Below are 14,376 nucleotides of genomic sequence, written 5' to 3' on the forward strand. Positions count from 1 at the left end.
ATTAGCCTATTAGGCCGCACCCCCATGTTACCAGAAGTGTGGTCATCCAGCCACACCCACCTTTTGCTTCTTATTCTGTTTACCTTGTTTGTTGTCAAAACCCAGAGCTTTTTTTGTAGCAGGAACTTCTTTGCATGTTAGGCCACACACCCCTAATGTAGCCAATCCTAATGAGTTTCTGCTGTTGGGCGTGGCCTATTATGCTAATGAGTTCCTGTTGGGCGTGGCCAACTCGGGAGCCAGCCGGAACTCCGTTCCTGTGCGTTCCTGCCCAAAAATAGCCCTGGGTACAGGAGAGGTAGTTGTGAATTTCCTGAGTTGTGCAGGGGGTTGGACTAGATGACCCCTGTGGCCCCTTCCAGTTCTATACTTCTAAAGATAAGACATAACCTACACACACACACCTCAAAATAGAGGGCCGGCAGAATAAAACAGTTCCCATAAAGTAAACGAGAAACCCACAGAATAACATCAGCGGTAGTGCTAAAACATTCCAGTGAAATCTTGCTGTCCCATTTAACCGAGGGTCAACATCCTCTTGGGGTATCTCTGGATTTCCAGGCATTCATTGAATTTGTCAGTGAACATTAGCCAGATTTCAGGTTTACACCACAACACAGCAGAGACTGAATGAGTTAACGGGTTGGAATCCCAGAGCAATTAAACGTGGAGACCTCCCCCCCTTCTCTGGAAAGCAAATATTCTTGGCTTCTGGTATGAGTTGGAACCTGACGTTAAAGACCAAAAGCAGCCTTAGGCTACACCTCAGGAATGGCTTCCCTCTCTGACTCTGCCCTGGTTGCTTTCAGACAGTCAAAGGGATGCTGGAAAACCCCAACGAGCCGGTGAGCGACCTCTCTTACTTCGACTGCATCGAGGGCGTGATGGAGAACTCAAAGGTAACCCGTTTGCTTTCTCCGTTCTTGTGTCCTGTTGGGGCCAGCCGTGCGGAGAAGAGGGCAGTGTAGTTCCAATCAGTGCTCCCTATGGGAAGGGGGGAGAACTCTGAATATGGGGGGTGGGGGGCTGTGATACTGAATCAGACCCTTGGTGCATCAAAGTCAGTCTTGTCTACTCAGACTGGCAGTGGCTCTCCAGGGTCTCAGGAGGAAGGTCTTTCCCCTCACCTCCTGCCTGATCGTTCAACTGGAGCTGTCGGGGATTGAACCTGGGACCTTCTGCACGCCAAGCAGAGGCTCTGCCACTGAGCCATGGCCCCTCCCCTATAGTACATGAAGACATGAAGCTGCCTTATATACTGAATCAGACCCTTGGTCCATTGAGATCAGTATTGTCTACTCAGACTGGCAGCTGCTCTCCAGGGTCTCAGGCGGAGGTCTTTCCCATCACCTACTGCCTGGTCCTTCTAACTGGAAAAGTCGGGGATTGAACCGGAGACCTTCTGTATGCCAGGCAGAGGCTCTGCCACTGAACCACAGCCCCTCCCCAACATCCCGGGGCAGCAGAGATCCAGAGCCACATTACGTCCCAGTGTGCTGAAAGGTATTTTTCCACATTGCTGTTTCCTAAAGGTGCTTGGAGAGGCGATGGCAGGGATTTCACAGAATGCCAAGACGGGAGACCTGCCCGTCTTCGGCGAGTGCGTCGGGGTGGCTTCCAAGGCCCTCTGCGGTCTGACCGAAGCGGCCGCTCAGGCAAGTTTCCAGTCGCTGGTCCATTAATTGACTGAATGGGTTCCCTGTCCTGGGTGGCCCAGGCTAGCCCGGTCTCAGAAGCTGAGCAGTGTTGGCCCTGGTTAGCGTTGGGATGGGAGACCACCGAGGAAGTCCAGGGTCACAACGCAGAGGCGGGCAAAGGCAAACCACTTCCGTTTGTCTCCTGCCCCAACCGGGATGGCCCAGGCTAGCCCGATCCCATCAGATCTCAGAAGCTAAGCAAGGTTGGCCTTGGCTAGTCTAGGGAAGGGTCTAAGGAATACCAGGGTCACGGCGCAGAGGCAAAACCACCTCTGAAACGTCTCTTGCCTTGAAAAACAAGTCTAGCTCGCCACCTAGTGGTACATAACGCTAAAAGAGCTAGAACTTTCTAGCTGCCAATCTGAGGATCTCCCGGTATTCTCCACACAATGGGATATGATTTTTTTTTAATTATTTATTTATTATTTTTATTTATATTAACAGCCCAACAGAGTACTAATACAATACTTCTCTACACAATACCAAACATATTGCCAGATTACAAAATATACAATGACGCAGGATAGTAAGTCTATCATTTACCCTAACAACAAAGTACATTAATCTAAAAAATTTTCAAAAATACAGAATCTTGTTATAATATATGTTTTTTGGAACTATTTCATTACTCATCAAGTACTCCATCATCGGAGACCAAACCGCATGGAATAATTTCTGTTTACTCTCTACATTTTTATTTGCTACACTTTTTTTGCAGTTCGACTGTGTACAAAGTATTCCCACAGCTTATGTTGCCAACAACTTAGGATAGGGGCCTCTTTCTTTTTCCAATATTGGGCTATCGATATTCTAGCAACAGCAATGAATACAGCAAGTTGTGTTTTAATACATACACTGTCCATTGTAAGTAGGCCCATTTCCAAAACTACAGCCTCCAGAGTAACAGGTAGACTAACACCAGTCATTACTACAATTTGCATTAATATTTGTGTCCAGAAACTTTGTATAATGGGGCAAGGCCACCAGCAATGAGCGTAATCTCCCAATTGACCACAGTTCTTCCAGCACAGCCCGGGATGTTAGGATTAATTCTGTGAAGAACTGTAGGAGTTACATACCACCTGTGCAGCACCTTGAAGGTATTAAATCTAATACCACACAATGCCACGTGATGATTAATTAATTAATTAGTGCCTGGAAGGGAGCCCACGAAGGAGTACTGGGTCATCATGACACCGAGGCAGGCACGGGCAAACCACCTCTGAGCCACCTTGAAAACCCTGTGGGGCCTCCGTAAGTCACCCGCTTCGTGACAGCATTTTCTACCACCTTTGGTGGACCACAGAGCACGGAATTTGTGTTCACGTGTATATATTTGTTAGCTTATACAAACCACGAGGATGGCGGCATTTGGAGTCTTGGGTGGGCTTCTCTCAGTGGCCTGTCTGCTGGGCTGTTTGTTAGGCCTCCGTAAATGGTCACGGTTGCGTTGGATTGCCGGCACCTTAAATTAAAGCGGCAGCTTTTGCTCCTTAGCCCATAAGCTGTGAAAATCTCATCCCTCATCACCATGGATTGCTTGGCCAATGGGGCTGGGCCCATCTCACAAACGATGCCACTTTCTGAATTTCCCACGCCTGTCGAGGCTGGGAATGGCTCCTCTCCAGTGTCCCCTCTAAGCTGAGTTAGTGTGAGCCAGCTCAAAGGTTTTTATGCTTCAGCTCACAGATTTTTGCCTTCGCTCAGGAAGGAGGGCTCCAGACCAAACTAATTTGTGCAGTCGCCAAATCGCTCGCTCACAACTAATGTCAACTAGCTCACGAAGGAGAATTTCTGCTCACAAGACTCCACAGCTTAGAGGAAACACTGCTCCTCTACACTGGAGGACCCCCAAGTACGTGGATTTGGAAAGGCTCGAGAGTGTGGGAAACCCTCTCTGAGGAGTTCCTGTCCCTTTGATCTGCATCTAGGCTGCTTACCTGGTGGGCATCTCTGATCCAAACAGCCAGGCGGGCCAGCAGGGGCTCGTGGATCCGATCCAGTTCGCCAGGGCCAACCAGGCGATCCAAATGGCATGTCAGAACTTGGTAGATCCGTCAAGCAGCCCATCCCAGGTAAGGGACTCTTGGAGATGTTCCGCCACCCCTCACGGGTCCGCTGCGCCGTTTGAGAATCACAGCCAGAGTGATTTTGCAAAGGACAACATGGCAGAAACCTTTGACCGCAGACTCTCAGGGTTTAAAGCCTTGTGTGGCCTGGGACCAACGTACCTGAGGGCAGGGGTCATTTCCTGCAGGAGCGGAGCTCCAGCAGTAAAGAGCCCAGGGGGTGGGCACATGCAGCAAGCCCTGCCCCTGCTCTCAGCAGCCCTCAGTCAGAGCAAGAAGCAGCCAGGTAAATTGCAGAGCCCCCCTCCGGGGCCCCCAGCCCAAAGTAGTCCAATGGCACCTTTAAGACCAAGTTTTATTCAGGTACAAGCTGTCCCTCCTCTGCATGGTCAGATCTGCATGTTCCCCCCCCCCATAGCTAGCAATCCAAAACAGTCCAGTGGAGCCAGAGTGGTGGGTGTTGCCTTCTGACACACTTCTGGTGATGTCAGGGGGTGTGGCATATGCAAATAAGTTGTGTTAATGAGCTCCTGCACCTCTTTTTCTACGAAATGACCCCTGCCTGAGGGACCGCCTCTCCCCGTATGTGTCCCGGAGAGCCTTGCGCTATGTTGGTGGTCCCTGGCCCAAGGGACATCCACTTAGCCACAATGCCCTAGCATCCCTCTGCAACATTGCAAGGGATTCTGGGATGCAGCCCATAAATTAAAAGGGGGGTTAGACAAATTCATGGAGGAGAGATTCATGAAAGAAATGTTTTGAATCCATTCTGATAAGTAATCTGTGTCGCCCCTCTTTTTGTCCCTTCTCATCCCCCTGTGCTGGTCCCCAAATTAGCATTCTGGAGGTAGCTCAGGGTGGGAAACATCCCACCGTCTACTTCGACCTTCTCACTCGTGTGCGTGCTTGCTCCGTCTGCTTTTCCAGGTTTTATCCGCCGCAACCATCGTGGCAAAGCACACTTCCGCGCTGTGCAACGCTTGCCGAATCGCCTCCTCGAAGACGGCCAACCCTGTTGCGAAGAGGCACTTTGTGCAGTCGGCCAAGGAGGTGGCGAACAGTACAGCCAACCTGGTGAAGACCATCAAGGTAGGAGTGCCTTCCTCAGTGGTAGAGGGTGTTCAGTGGCCAAAGGGGACGGCCTCAATCAAATAAATAGGTAAACGGAGGTCACGTTTGTGGCTTCTAAAAAATATTAAAAACATTTTTATAGGAGGTGAAGGAAATCGGTTTGCAAATCTACGCGGGACTTGTGGTTCTGGATCTTTCAAGGAGCTCGTAATAAACATTTGCGTCTCCTCTTTAGGCCCTGGACGGCGACTTCTCTGAGGACAACCGGACAAAGTGTCGCACTGCGACCGCCCCGCTGATTGAAGCCGTGGAAAACCTGACGGCCTTTGCCTCCAACCCCGAATTTGTCAGCATTCCGGCCCAGATTAGTGCGGAGGTAGGAGAACCGCTTGGGGGGATGGGGGGGCCTTTCTCGGTGGGAGTACAAAGGCCCATTCCGTTCTACTAGGAAGGAAACAGGCTTCTTCTGGATCTAAGCAGCAGGTTTGCCAGGCCATCAGCACTTAGGGAGGAGATGTGGCTGTGTGGGCAGGCACCTGCTTTGCATGCAGAAGATCCCAGGGTTAATCCTTGTCATATTGGGCCTCAGGCCCTGGGTAATCCTGACCTTCATAGATTAGCCCAGTGGTCTGATTCAGCCTAAGTTTGGTGTAGTGGTTAAGTGCGCGGACTCTAATCTGGGAGAACCAGGTTTGACTCCCCACCAGTGTCCCCTCTAAGGCGAGTTAGCGTGAGCTAGCTCACAGTTTTTTAGCCTCCAGCTCACACATTTTTATCTTAGCTCAGGAAGGAGGGCTCCAGAGCAAACTAATTTATGCAGCAGCCAAATCGCTCGCTCACAACTCTAATGCCAGCAGCTCACAAAGCAGAATTTTTGCTCACCAGACTCCACAGCTTAGAGGGAGCATTGCCCATGCCTCCACTCACAGCTGCTGAATGACCTTGGGCAAGCCGTAGTTCTGTCAGAGCTGTTCTCTCAGGAGCAGTGCTCGAAAGAGCTCTCTCAGCCCCAACTACCTCACGGGGTGTATGTTGTGGGGAGGGGAAGGGAAAGGAGTTTGTAAGCTGCTCTGAGACTCTGAGTGAAGGGTGGGGTATAAATCTCTTCTTCTTCTTCGGCAGAGCTAGAGTCAAGTCCAATAGCCCCTTAGAGACCAATGAGATTTGGGGGGGGGCATAAATTTTTGAGAGTCGAAGTTCCCTTCCTCAGAGACAGCTGAGTCTAAGGCAGGTTCATGTGCGGATGCTGCAATCCGGACAGTTGTGCCTTCACCCAAAGAATTTTGGTGTCCTGGAATCCAGGCAGAGTCAGGCAACAGAGCTAGGCCACGGAGCAAGGCAGCAGAGCTTGATCACAGTCAAGAGTCCAGCCCAGGGGTCAAATACTGGCTTAGCAGCAGTCAGAGTTCACGGGTTGTTCAGGAAAGCAGCATCAAGGCAGTCCGAGGTCGTTGATCAGCAAGATTCAGGCAGGTCCAAAAAGTAGAGTCGAAGGTCAGTCCAGGGGTCACAGGAGGCAGACAGGGCTGTGACAAGTTGCTTCCACAAACTGCAGTTCTCCGGGTCTGATCTATATAGGCATTCCTTAACAAGCCTGGTTTACAGCCATCTGCTCAGAGGTGCTCCTGCATTTACTCAGAACTGCTGTCATTGAGCAGCTGCCGCCGAGCCAAGAGGCGAGCACTCTTGTCTGTGTGTCCTTAAGTCTTGCCGGAGCTTTTCCCTTCTCTGTTCAATTAATGGGGTGGGGGCTGGTGGGCTACTTCCCTGCAGCTGTGCTTCGTGGGCTACTTCAGAGCTGTGGGTGGGTGGGTGAAGGTCAGCTGCGAGTCATGAATCTGGAGGCTCCTGTGTCTCTTCAGCTGGTTCAGAGCTGGCTGCATGTGGCTCCTCGACTCCTGAGGAGTCTTAAGCCACACTGGACTCAGGCTGGTCAAGCTGGCCCACGACACTTGGGACCATACTTCCGTGAGGGCGTTGAGCAATCTCTTAGAAGTCCCTGGCTGTTCTTGCAGAAGTTTGTTTTTCATAGAAAAAGAGGTGCAGGAGCTCATTAGGATAACTCATTCGCATAACTTATTTGCATATGCCACACCCCCTGACATCACCGGAAGTGTGTCAGAAGGCAACACCCACCACTCAGGACTGTTTTGGATTGCTAGCTATTGGGGGGGACGTGCAGCGCTGTCCTCGCAGAGGAGGGAGAGCTTGTACCTGAATAAAACTTGGTCTTAAAGGTGCCACTGGACTGTTTTGGATCGGGGGGCCGGGGCGGCTCTGCAACTTACCTGGCTGCTTCTTGCTCCTTGTGGCTTAGGGCTGCTGGGAGCAGGGGGCAGGGCTTGTTACATGTGCCTGCCCCCTGGGCTCTTTACTGCCGGAGCTCCACTCCTGTGCGCTCCTGCAGGAAATGACCCCTGGTTAGAAGGAATTGACTGTTAAGCCAGTCTGTGATGCTGAGACACGTCATTGTCTTCAACCTGCTTTGCCACACAAGAGGAGCCCGCTTGCCCGAACTGTAGGCATCCTCTCCCGCATTGAATCTGAGAAGAAGATTCCTGTCCCCTCTCCTCCTCGGCCTGCAGGGTTCTCGTGCTCAGGAGCCCATCCTCACCTCTGCCAAGACCATGCTGGAGAGCTCCTCGTCGCTGATCAAAACCGCTCGCTCGTTGGCCATCAATCCCAAGGACCCGCCCACCTGGTCTGTTCTCGCCGGCCACTCCCACACCGTATCCGAGTCTATTAAGAGCCTCATCACTTCCATTCGGTACGTTTTCTTGCCGGAGCTCCGCTCCTGTGTGCTCCTGCAGGAAATGACCCCTGGTTAGAAGGAATTGACTGTTAAGCCAGTCTAAGTCCGTGATGCTGAGACACGCCATTGTCTTCAACCTGCTTTGCCACACAAGCGGAACCCCGCTTGCCCGAACTGTAGGCGTCCTCTCCCGCATTGAATCTGAGCGGCTCTTTCAGAATTTGACTGCTTGACGTGTGTGTTTGATTTTTTCCTGAGTAGAAGATTCCTGTCCCCTCTCCTCCCTGGCCTGCAGGGTTCTCGTGCTCAGGAGCCCATCCTTACCTCCGCCAAGACCATGCTGGAGAGCTCCTCGTCGCTGATCAAAACCGCTCGCTCGTTGGCCCTCAATCCCAAGGACCCGCCCACCTGGTCCGTTCTCGCCGGCCACTCCCACACCGTATCTGAGTCTATTAAGAGCCTCATCACTTCCATTCGGTACGTTTTCTTTCTCCTTTTAGCTTGTAACATGTGTGTTCTAACATCTCACCAGTTTGGTGTAGTGGTTAAGAGTGGTGGACTCTAATCTGGAGAATTAGGTTTGATTCCCCATTCCTCCACATGCAACCAGCTGGGTGACCTTGGGTCAGTCGAAGTTCTTTCAGAGCTGTTCTCTCAAGAGCAGTCCTCGAAAGAGCTCTCTCAGGCCCACCTACCTCACAGGGTGTCTGTTGTGGGGAGGGGAAGGGAAAAGAGATTGTAAACCACTCTGAGTGAAAGGTGGGTATAAATCCAATCTTTCGTCCTCCGCCGCCTCCTCCTCCTCTTCTTCTTCTGATTCCCCAATCCTCCACATGCAGCTCCTGGGTGACCTTGGGTCAGTCACAAGTTCTCTCAGAGCTGTTCTCTCAAGAGCAGTTTCTCTCAGAGCTCTCTCAGCCCCACTTACCTCCCAGGGTGTCTGTTGGGGAGAGGAAGGGATGGAGATTGTACAGAGACTCTGAGTGGAGGGCGGGGTATAAAACCTCCTCCTCCTCCCTGGTAACTTTTACTGCAGGGTTCTCCAACATGGTGCTCATGGGCACCAGGATGCCTGCTGACACTTCTTCTGACACCAACCGAGTGTTTTTTGAAAAAGGGTGGGGCTCTTGACCAGCAGGGCTTCTGAGTGGCCGTTGGAGATCCGACTGACTGTGCAGATTAAAATAACCTTGTTTCAGCAGCAGTTGCCACCAGTGTTGGTTTTATTCTCTTGCTCCTCTATCCCACTGTACTTTTAAAATTACCCCTCTTCTCCCCTGCGCTTGGGCTTTCTCCGTGTGGTTGGCTCCGCCTCCTGCAGCAGCCATTTTGAGGCTGGCTCCGCCTCCCGGGGCAGCCATTTTGTGGTCGCACCCACCACCCTGTGTCAGGATACTGTAATGTATTCAGATGCTGCCCTGAATGCATGGGGATGAAGTGTGAATCATCCCATAGAGAAGCTATGCTAAGCTTCAGACGTCGGCTAGGATTCGCGCCGAAAGTATTGTGTCCAATCACATTTGAACTGTCTGTGGTGGGAACGTTTGTGATTGGGCTATTATGCGAACAACCTGATAGGTTGGAACTTGTATAGTAGGTGTGGCTACATTAGCCCGGAATGTTTAAATACCGAGCAGCTGAAATGGACAAGCTGTTCGGGCTATGAGGAGTTGTACCGTGTTGGAGAAGTTGATTGTCGAGCTGAATAAACCTGAGTTTTGCTGAAATCACTCTCTGACTACTTTGTTAAGTACGGACTTAACAGATACCAAAGGTGCCCACAGGCTCATAAAGGTTGGGGAGCCCTACTTTACTGTATTCCCATGCCTCTGGCCTCGGTCCTTCTTCAAAGGATTGGTGTACTACTGCCAGAGTTAGGGGAGTGTTGCCCACGACAGCCCAAAAAAAGTGAAAGCCAAGAGGCGTGCTTACGACGGAGATCCACAGCTGGACTGCCCAACGATTTTATTCTTTCTCAAGAGCAGCCATGATGGGAGGGGGTATCCAAACCAGGATCGGTGCCAGCGGGGAGACAGTTTTGCTCATTCCCCTTTTCCAGTTTCCCTGGACTCGTTTTCTCCCTTGCCCACGTAGTGCTGTTTGGACAAAGATATCCAGGTAACTCACTGCCGTTTCACTTTCTGTTCTACCGATCTTGCAAATGCTGGGGTCGGTCATGCATCTGAGTCGGGCCCCCGGTGGAGAATTTTCTAGAGTTTAGATAGGGCCGGAATCTGCGAGGAAGAGGGATCTTGACCAAAGGGTTTGAAAACTCCCAACACTGGAGGAGTAGAAAAGAGCAAGGGTCCAGGAGCACCTTAAAGACTAACAAAATATGTGGCAGGGGAGGAGCTTCCGTAAGTCACGGCCAATGCTCCCTCTAAGCTGTGGAGTCTTGTAAGCAAAAATTCAACTTTGTGAGCTACTGGCATTAAATTTGTGAGCGAGTGATTTGGCTACTGCGTAAATTAGTTGGCTCTGGAGCCTTCCTTCCTGAGCTAAGACAAAAATCTGTGAGCCGGAGGCTAAACAACTGTGAGCTGGCTCACACTAAACTCCGCTTAGAGGGAACACTGGTCACGGCACACTTCTTCAGATATGGCTAGAATGGGAGTTCTTCAGTCCTGTTTCATTCGAAAGTGGAGTGATTTCAGATGCTCTGTCTTCAACTCTGTAGTTGTCCTTTGGGGTTTTGCTGGAAAGATTAAGTCATGCTTTTCCCCCCGCCCTTCGCATTCTTCTCCTTTCCTCCAAAGTAACCAGCACTGTCTTTCCCCTGCAGAGACAAGGCCCCCGGCCAGAGAGAGTGTGACTACTCCATCGATGGGATCAACAGATGTATCCGGGATATTGAACAGGCCTCCCTGGCCTCGGTCAGTCAGAACCTGGCCACCAGAGACGACATTTCTGTCGAGGTACAGAAAAGCGGCGTTACCAGCGGGAGGGAAACGAAGCCTCCCTCCTGGCCAGATGTGTGTGTTTGGGGGAGGGGAGGGGGGGAGATGCACGGAGCAAGTGACATTAAATGTTGTGCAGACACTTGCTGCGACAGCACAAGGCGATATTCCCAAGATGCATTGCTGCCCTTGCTAATTGGGTGAGCGCATTCGGCATGCCGAATGGGGAGGTTTTGCCAACAGCAAGATCCAAATGCCCCCCTTTTCAGGATTCAGGTTTTAGGTTTACCTTTTTTCCCCCTTGATGAGGTGCCCACGGATATTCTCTCTTGGTTACAGGAGGAGTTATGATAGGGAGGAAAAGAAAGGAAGGCTAAAGGGGCGGGAGGAGGCACGTGAAATCAGTAGGGAAGGAGGAGGCGATTACTGTATTTGCTGGAGCCGTTCATCACCGGCAGCTGAAGCAGCCAAGATTAATGTCCTCTTCTGTTTTTAAGGCAGGAAGCCAGAACCTTATTTCAGTTATAAATCAACGTACGCTCTAGCGCCTCACAAACATAGGACGAGGTTTGACCTAAGGCTATGTTGGAGGGGTTTGTTTTCTAAGTCTGCACTGATTGCATTTCCCACAATTCATGCCTGCTGTTTATCTCTTTATTTTAAATATTTAGCCCTACCTTTCTGTGTCCTGTATCTGAGGCACTTATGACAATTCCAGTTAAAACAATAAAAACAGCAACCATCCACCCAAAACATAAAAACAGTCATAAAATGGTCAAACGGTGGCAGATGAAATGAGCAAGAATTTAGAGACCAAAACCATTGTGGGCAGTCATTAAGATCATGCTCTGTGTTGATACAGTGCATTTTCTCACAACAGCCCTGGAAGGTAGGCCTGGATTATTATTCCTATGTTTTGAATGCAAGTTTGAAGTTGACAAAGCCCAAAGCTCAAGTTAAAGTGACTTACAGTGCCATCTTGTGAAAACCTCAGGTATAGACAGGGTAATAACTCTCCCTTGGATATCATTGTTAAGTGAGTTTCCCTGACCTGGATAGCCCAGGCTAGATTGATCTCATCAGGTCTCGGAAGCTAAGCAGGGTCGGCCCTGGCTAGTATTTAGATGAGCGACTCCAAGGAATACCAGGGTCATGACGCAGAGGCAGGCAATGGCAAACCACCCCTGAAATGGCTCTTGCCTTAAAAACAAGTCTAACTTTCCATCTAGTGACGCATAATGCTAAAAAGAGCTAGAACTTGTATTTGCCAGACACTCTTAGGATCTCCTGGCTATACTACACACACTGCCAGACAATGATTATTATTTTAGTCAATGTGTAAGATAGAGGGTTTGTCAGCAGCTTCTAAGATCTTCTTCTTGACCTCCTTAATGTCTTCTGCCTGAAATGTTGAAGAGTTATCCGTAACCTCACTCTGTGACAGTTTGTGGTTGGCACTGCCTCCTGCAGCAGCCATTTTGTGCTTGGCTATATTTCCTGTGGCAGCCATTTTACGGTTACACCCACCGCTCTGTGTCAGAATTCCAAAGGTGTCCACAAGGTCAAAAATGCTAGGGATCTCCTGCTTAGTGTGATGCAGTTGCTTCTGTGCCAGGGGTATAGATGTGTGAAGGCCCGGGAAAAAAGCGGAAAAATCTTTTTGGGGAAATGGTTTTTTCCTGAAGCCTTTTTTGTTTTTTTGCAAAAAATTGGAAAAATTGAAGGGGAAAAAAAGAAAAAAAATTGATTATGGAACATAATGAATAAAATATTTTAAGACAAGGTGTTCAACTATTTTCCAAATCATGTCTTTAAAAAAAATGTATGGTATCAGATTGATCTAATTTCTGTGCACTGAGGACAAGCAAGTCCTAGGTTACAAACTGAACTCTCCAATGCAAGAACAAGATGCATTTCTTCCTTCGGAGGTGCTATTGTCACAAGAAAAGAAAAAGGTTTCAGTTTTGTTTTTGCATGTGGGTGGGTATTCTGTTCGTAATAATTGTTTGGATACACTGTGTTTTTAATATGCTATTTGTGATAATTTCATGCCAAGAAAAAATGTCCACATAGTCATATTTTATGTTCCTAAAGTAACAGAATGACTTTCGATCTGTAAAAGAAGTGCTAATGTAGCATTTTTTTCACGTTTTCCAAAAAATTCAATTTCCCCCAAGAAAAAACTGGGTTTTTTTCCGAGCTTCAAAATTTCCGGAAATTTTGCATCTCTAGCCAGGTGTGGATTTAATGACTGGTGCCACCTTCATGTTGTTGCTTACCAGGCCCTGCAGGAGCAACTGACGTCTGTCGTCCAAGAAATTGGGCATCTCATAGACCCCATCGCCACAGCGGCCCGAGGAGAAGCCGCTCAGCTTGGGCACAAGGTAGGAGATGTTGAAATGTGTGTTGTGCCAGAAGTGGAATTTGCCGTATGACACTCTGATGCATGACGGTCAAAGGAATCCAGGGTTTGTCGCGGGAAGGAGACACCTGGTTATATATGAGGATTTTTTAAAAAGGAAACGTACTGAGAATAAAAATGCTCGCGCACTGGAGCAGATTTCGGGCAGTAGAAGAGGAGACGGACAGAGCTGAGGCAGAGGACACGATCCAGCGTGAACAATGAGGAGCAGCCCAAATGCTGCGAGGGAGGGTTTCCAAGGAATGAAGATGTGCAAATCAAAGTTAGGTCCCTCCTCCCGCTGTCTGGAAGGGCTCATTCAGGTCACGAGAGATCCTGAAGCTGCAGAATCGTTCTGGGAAACAAACTGGATCGTGAGATCCTTAAATGCCGGTGCGAGCAAAAACATAAAAGAGTGGATATGAAGACTTAATGGAGGCCCCCAAATTCCACTCCTCTGAGAAGCTATCTGTTTCCTCTCCGGTGTGTGCTGGTCTTCAGATTTGTTCTCCTGTCCCCCATCCCCCCCCCCAAATCTCAAGTGCCCAACCACCAGCTATGGAGATAGATCAAGATGGGTCGCCACATTAGTCTGTCTGTAGCAGCTGAAAAGAGCCAGAGTCCAGGAACACCTTAAAGACGAACGAAATTTGTGGCAGGGGAGGAGCTTTCCTGAGTCACTGCTCACTTCTTCAGATGCCGCTAGAACGGGAGTCCACCTGTCCATATATCTTGCAGAGTGGAGTGATTTCAGATGCTGAATGACAAAAGCAGGTGAATGCTTAATAGCAGGTGTGAGATGCAGATATCTCCAAGACAGTGTTCCCTCTAAGCTGAGTGAGTGTGAGCCAGCTCACAGTTTTTTAGCCTCCAGCTCACACATTTTTTGTCTCTGCTCAGGAAGGAGGGCTCCAGAGCAAACTAACTTATGCAGTAGCCAAATTGCTCACTCACAACTTTAATGCCAGTAGCTCACAAAGTAGTATTCCTGCTCAGAAGACTCCACAGCTTAGAGGGAGCATTCTAGCTGTATCTGAAGAAGTGAGCAGTGACTCACGAAAGCTCCTCCCCGCCACAGATTTTGCTAGTCTTTAAGGTGCTCCAGATGTGGGATACGTTTCTGGGGAGTTGTGTATGCAAAAGAGATCTTGGGGTAGGAGTGGACTGTAAACGAAATCTAAGCAGTCAGTGTGATGCGGTGGCAAAACAGGCAAATTCAGTCTTGGGTTGTATCAAAAGGGCCATAGCATTGAATTCGCAGGAGGTCAGAGCCCCTCTGTAGACTGCCTTGGTCAGGCTGCACCTGGAGTCCTGTGTGCAGTTCTGGAGGCCTCACTTCAATAAGGTTGTGGGCAAAATCGAGAGGGTGCAGAAGAGAGCGACGAGGATGTTCAGGGGTCTGGAGACTGAGCCCTGCGAGGAAAGGCTGAGGGACTTGGGAATGTTTAGTCTGGAGAAGAGGAGACTGAGGGGGGACAAGATTGCTCTC

At 49.7% G+C, this 14,376-nt stretch overlaps 1 protein-coding gene across 1 annotated transcript in view; it reads left to right on the top strand.

The window, feature by feature from the left end:
* The window catches only part of TLN2 (talin 2), a 156,066-nt gene that overhangs the window by 103,343 nt on the left and 38,347 nt on the right, over positions 1-14,376 (top strand). Inside the window, exons 32-39 of the mRNA XM_015420227.1 lie at positions 810-899; positions 1,533-1,655; positions 3,629-3,772; positions 4,694-4,855; positions 5,073-5,213; positions 7,885-8,066; positions 10,372-10,504; positions 12,769-12,870. Coding sequence (XP_015275713.1) covers positions 810-899; positions 1,533-1,655; positions 3,629-3,772; positions 4,694-4,855; positions 5,073-5,213; positions 7,885-8,066; positions 10,372-10,504; positions 12,769-12,870 — 1,077 coding nt within the window. The remainder of the gene's footprint in view (positions 1-809; positions 900-1,532; positions 1,656-3,628; positions 3,773-4,693; positions 4,856-5,072; positions 5,214-7,884; positions 8,067-10,371; positions 10,505-12,768; positions 12,871-14,376) is intronic.

The sequence above is a fragment of the Gekko japonicus genome, unplaced genomic scaffold, assembly GCF_001447785.1.
Source record: "Gekko japonicus isolate JY-2015 unplaced genomic scaffold, Gekko_japonicus_V1.1 scaffold369, whole genome shotgun sequence".
Taxonomy (NCBI): domain Eukaryota; kingdom Metazoa; phylum Chordata; class Lepidosauria; order Squamata; family Gekkonidae; genus Gekko; species Gekko japonicus.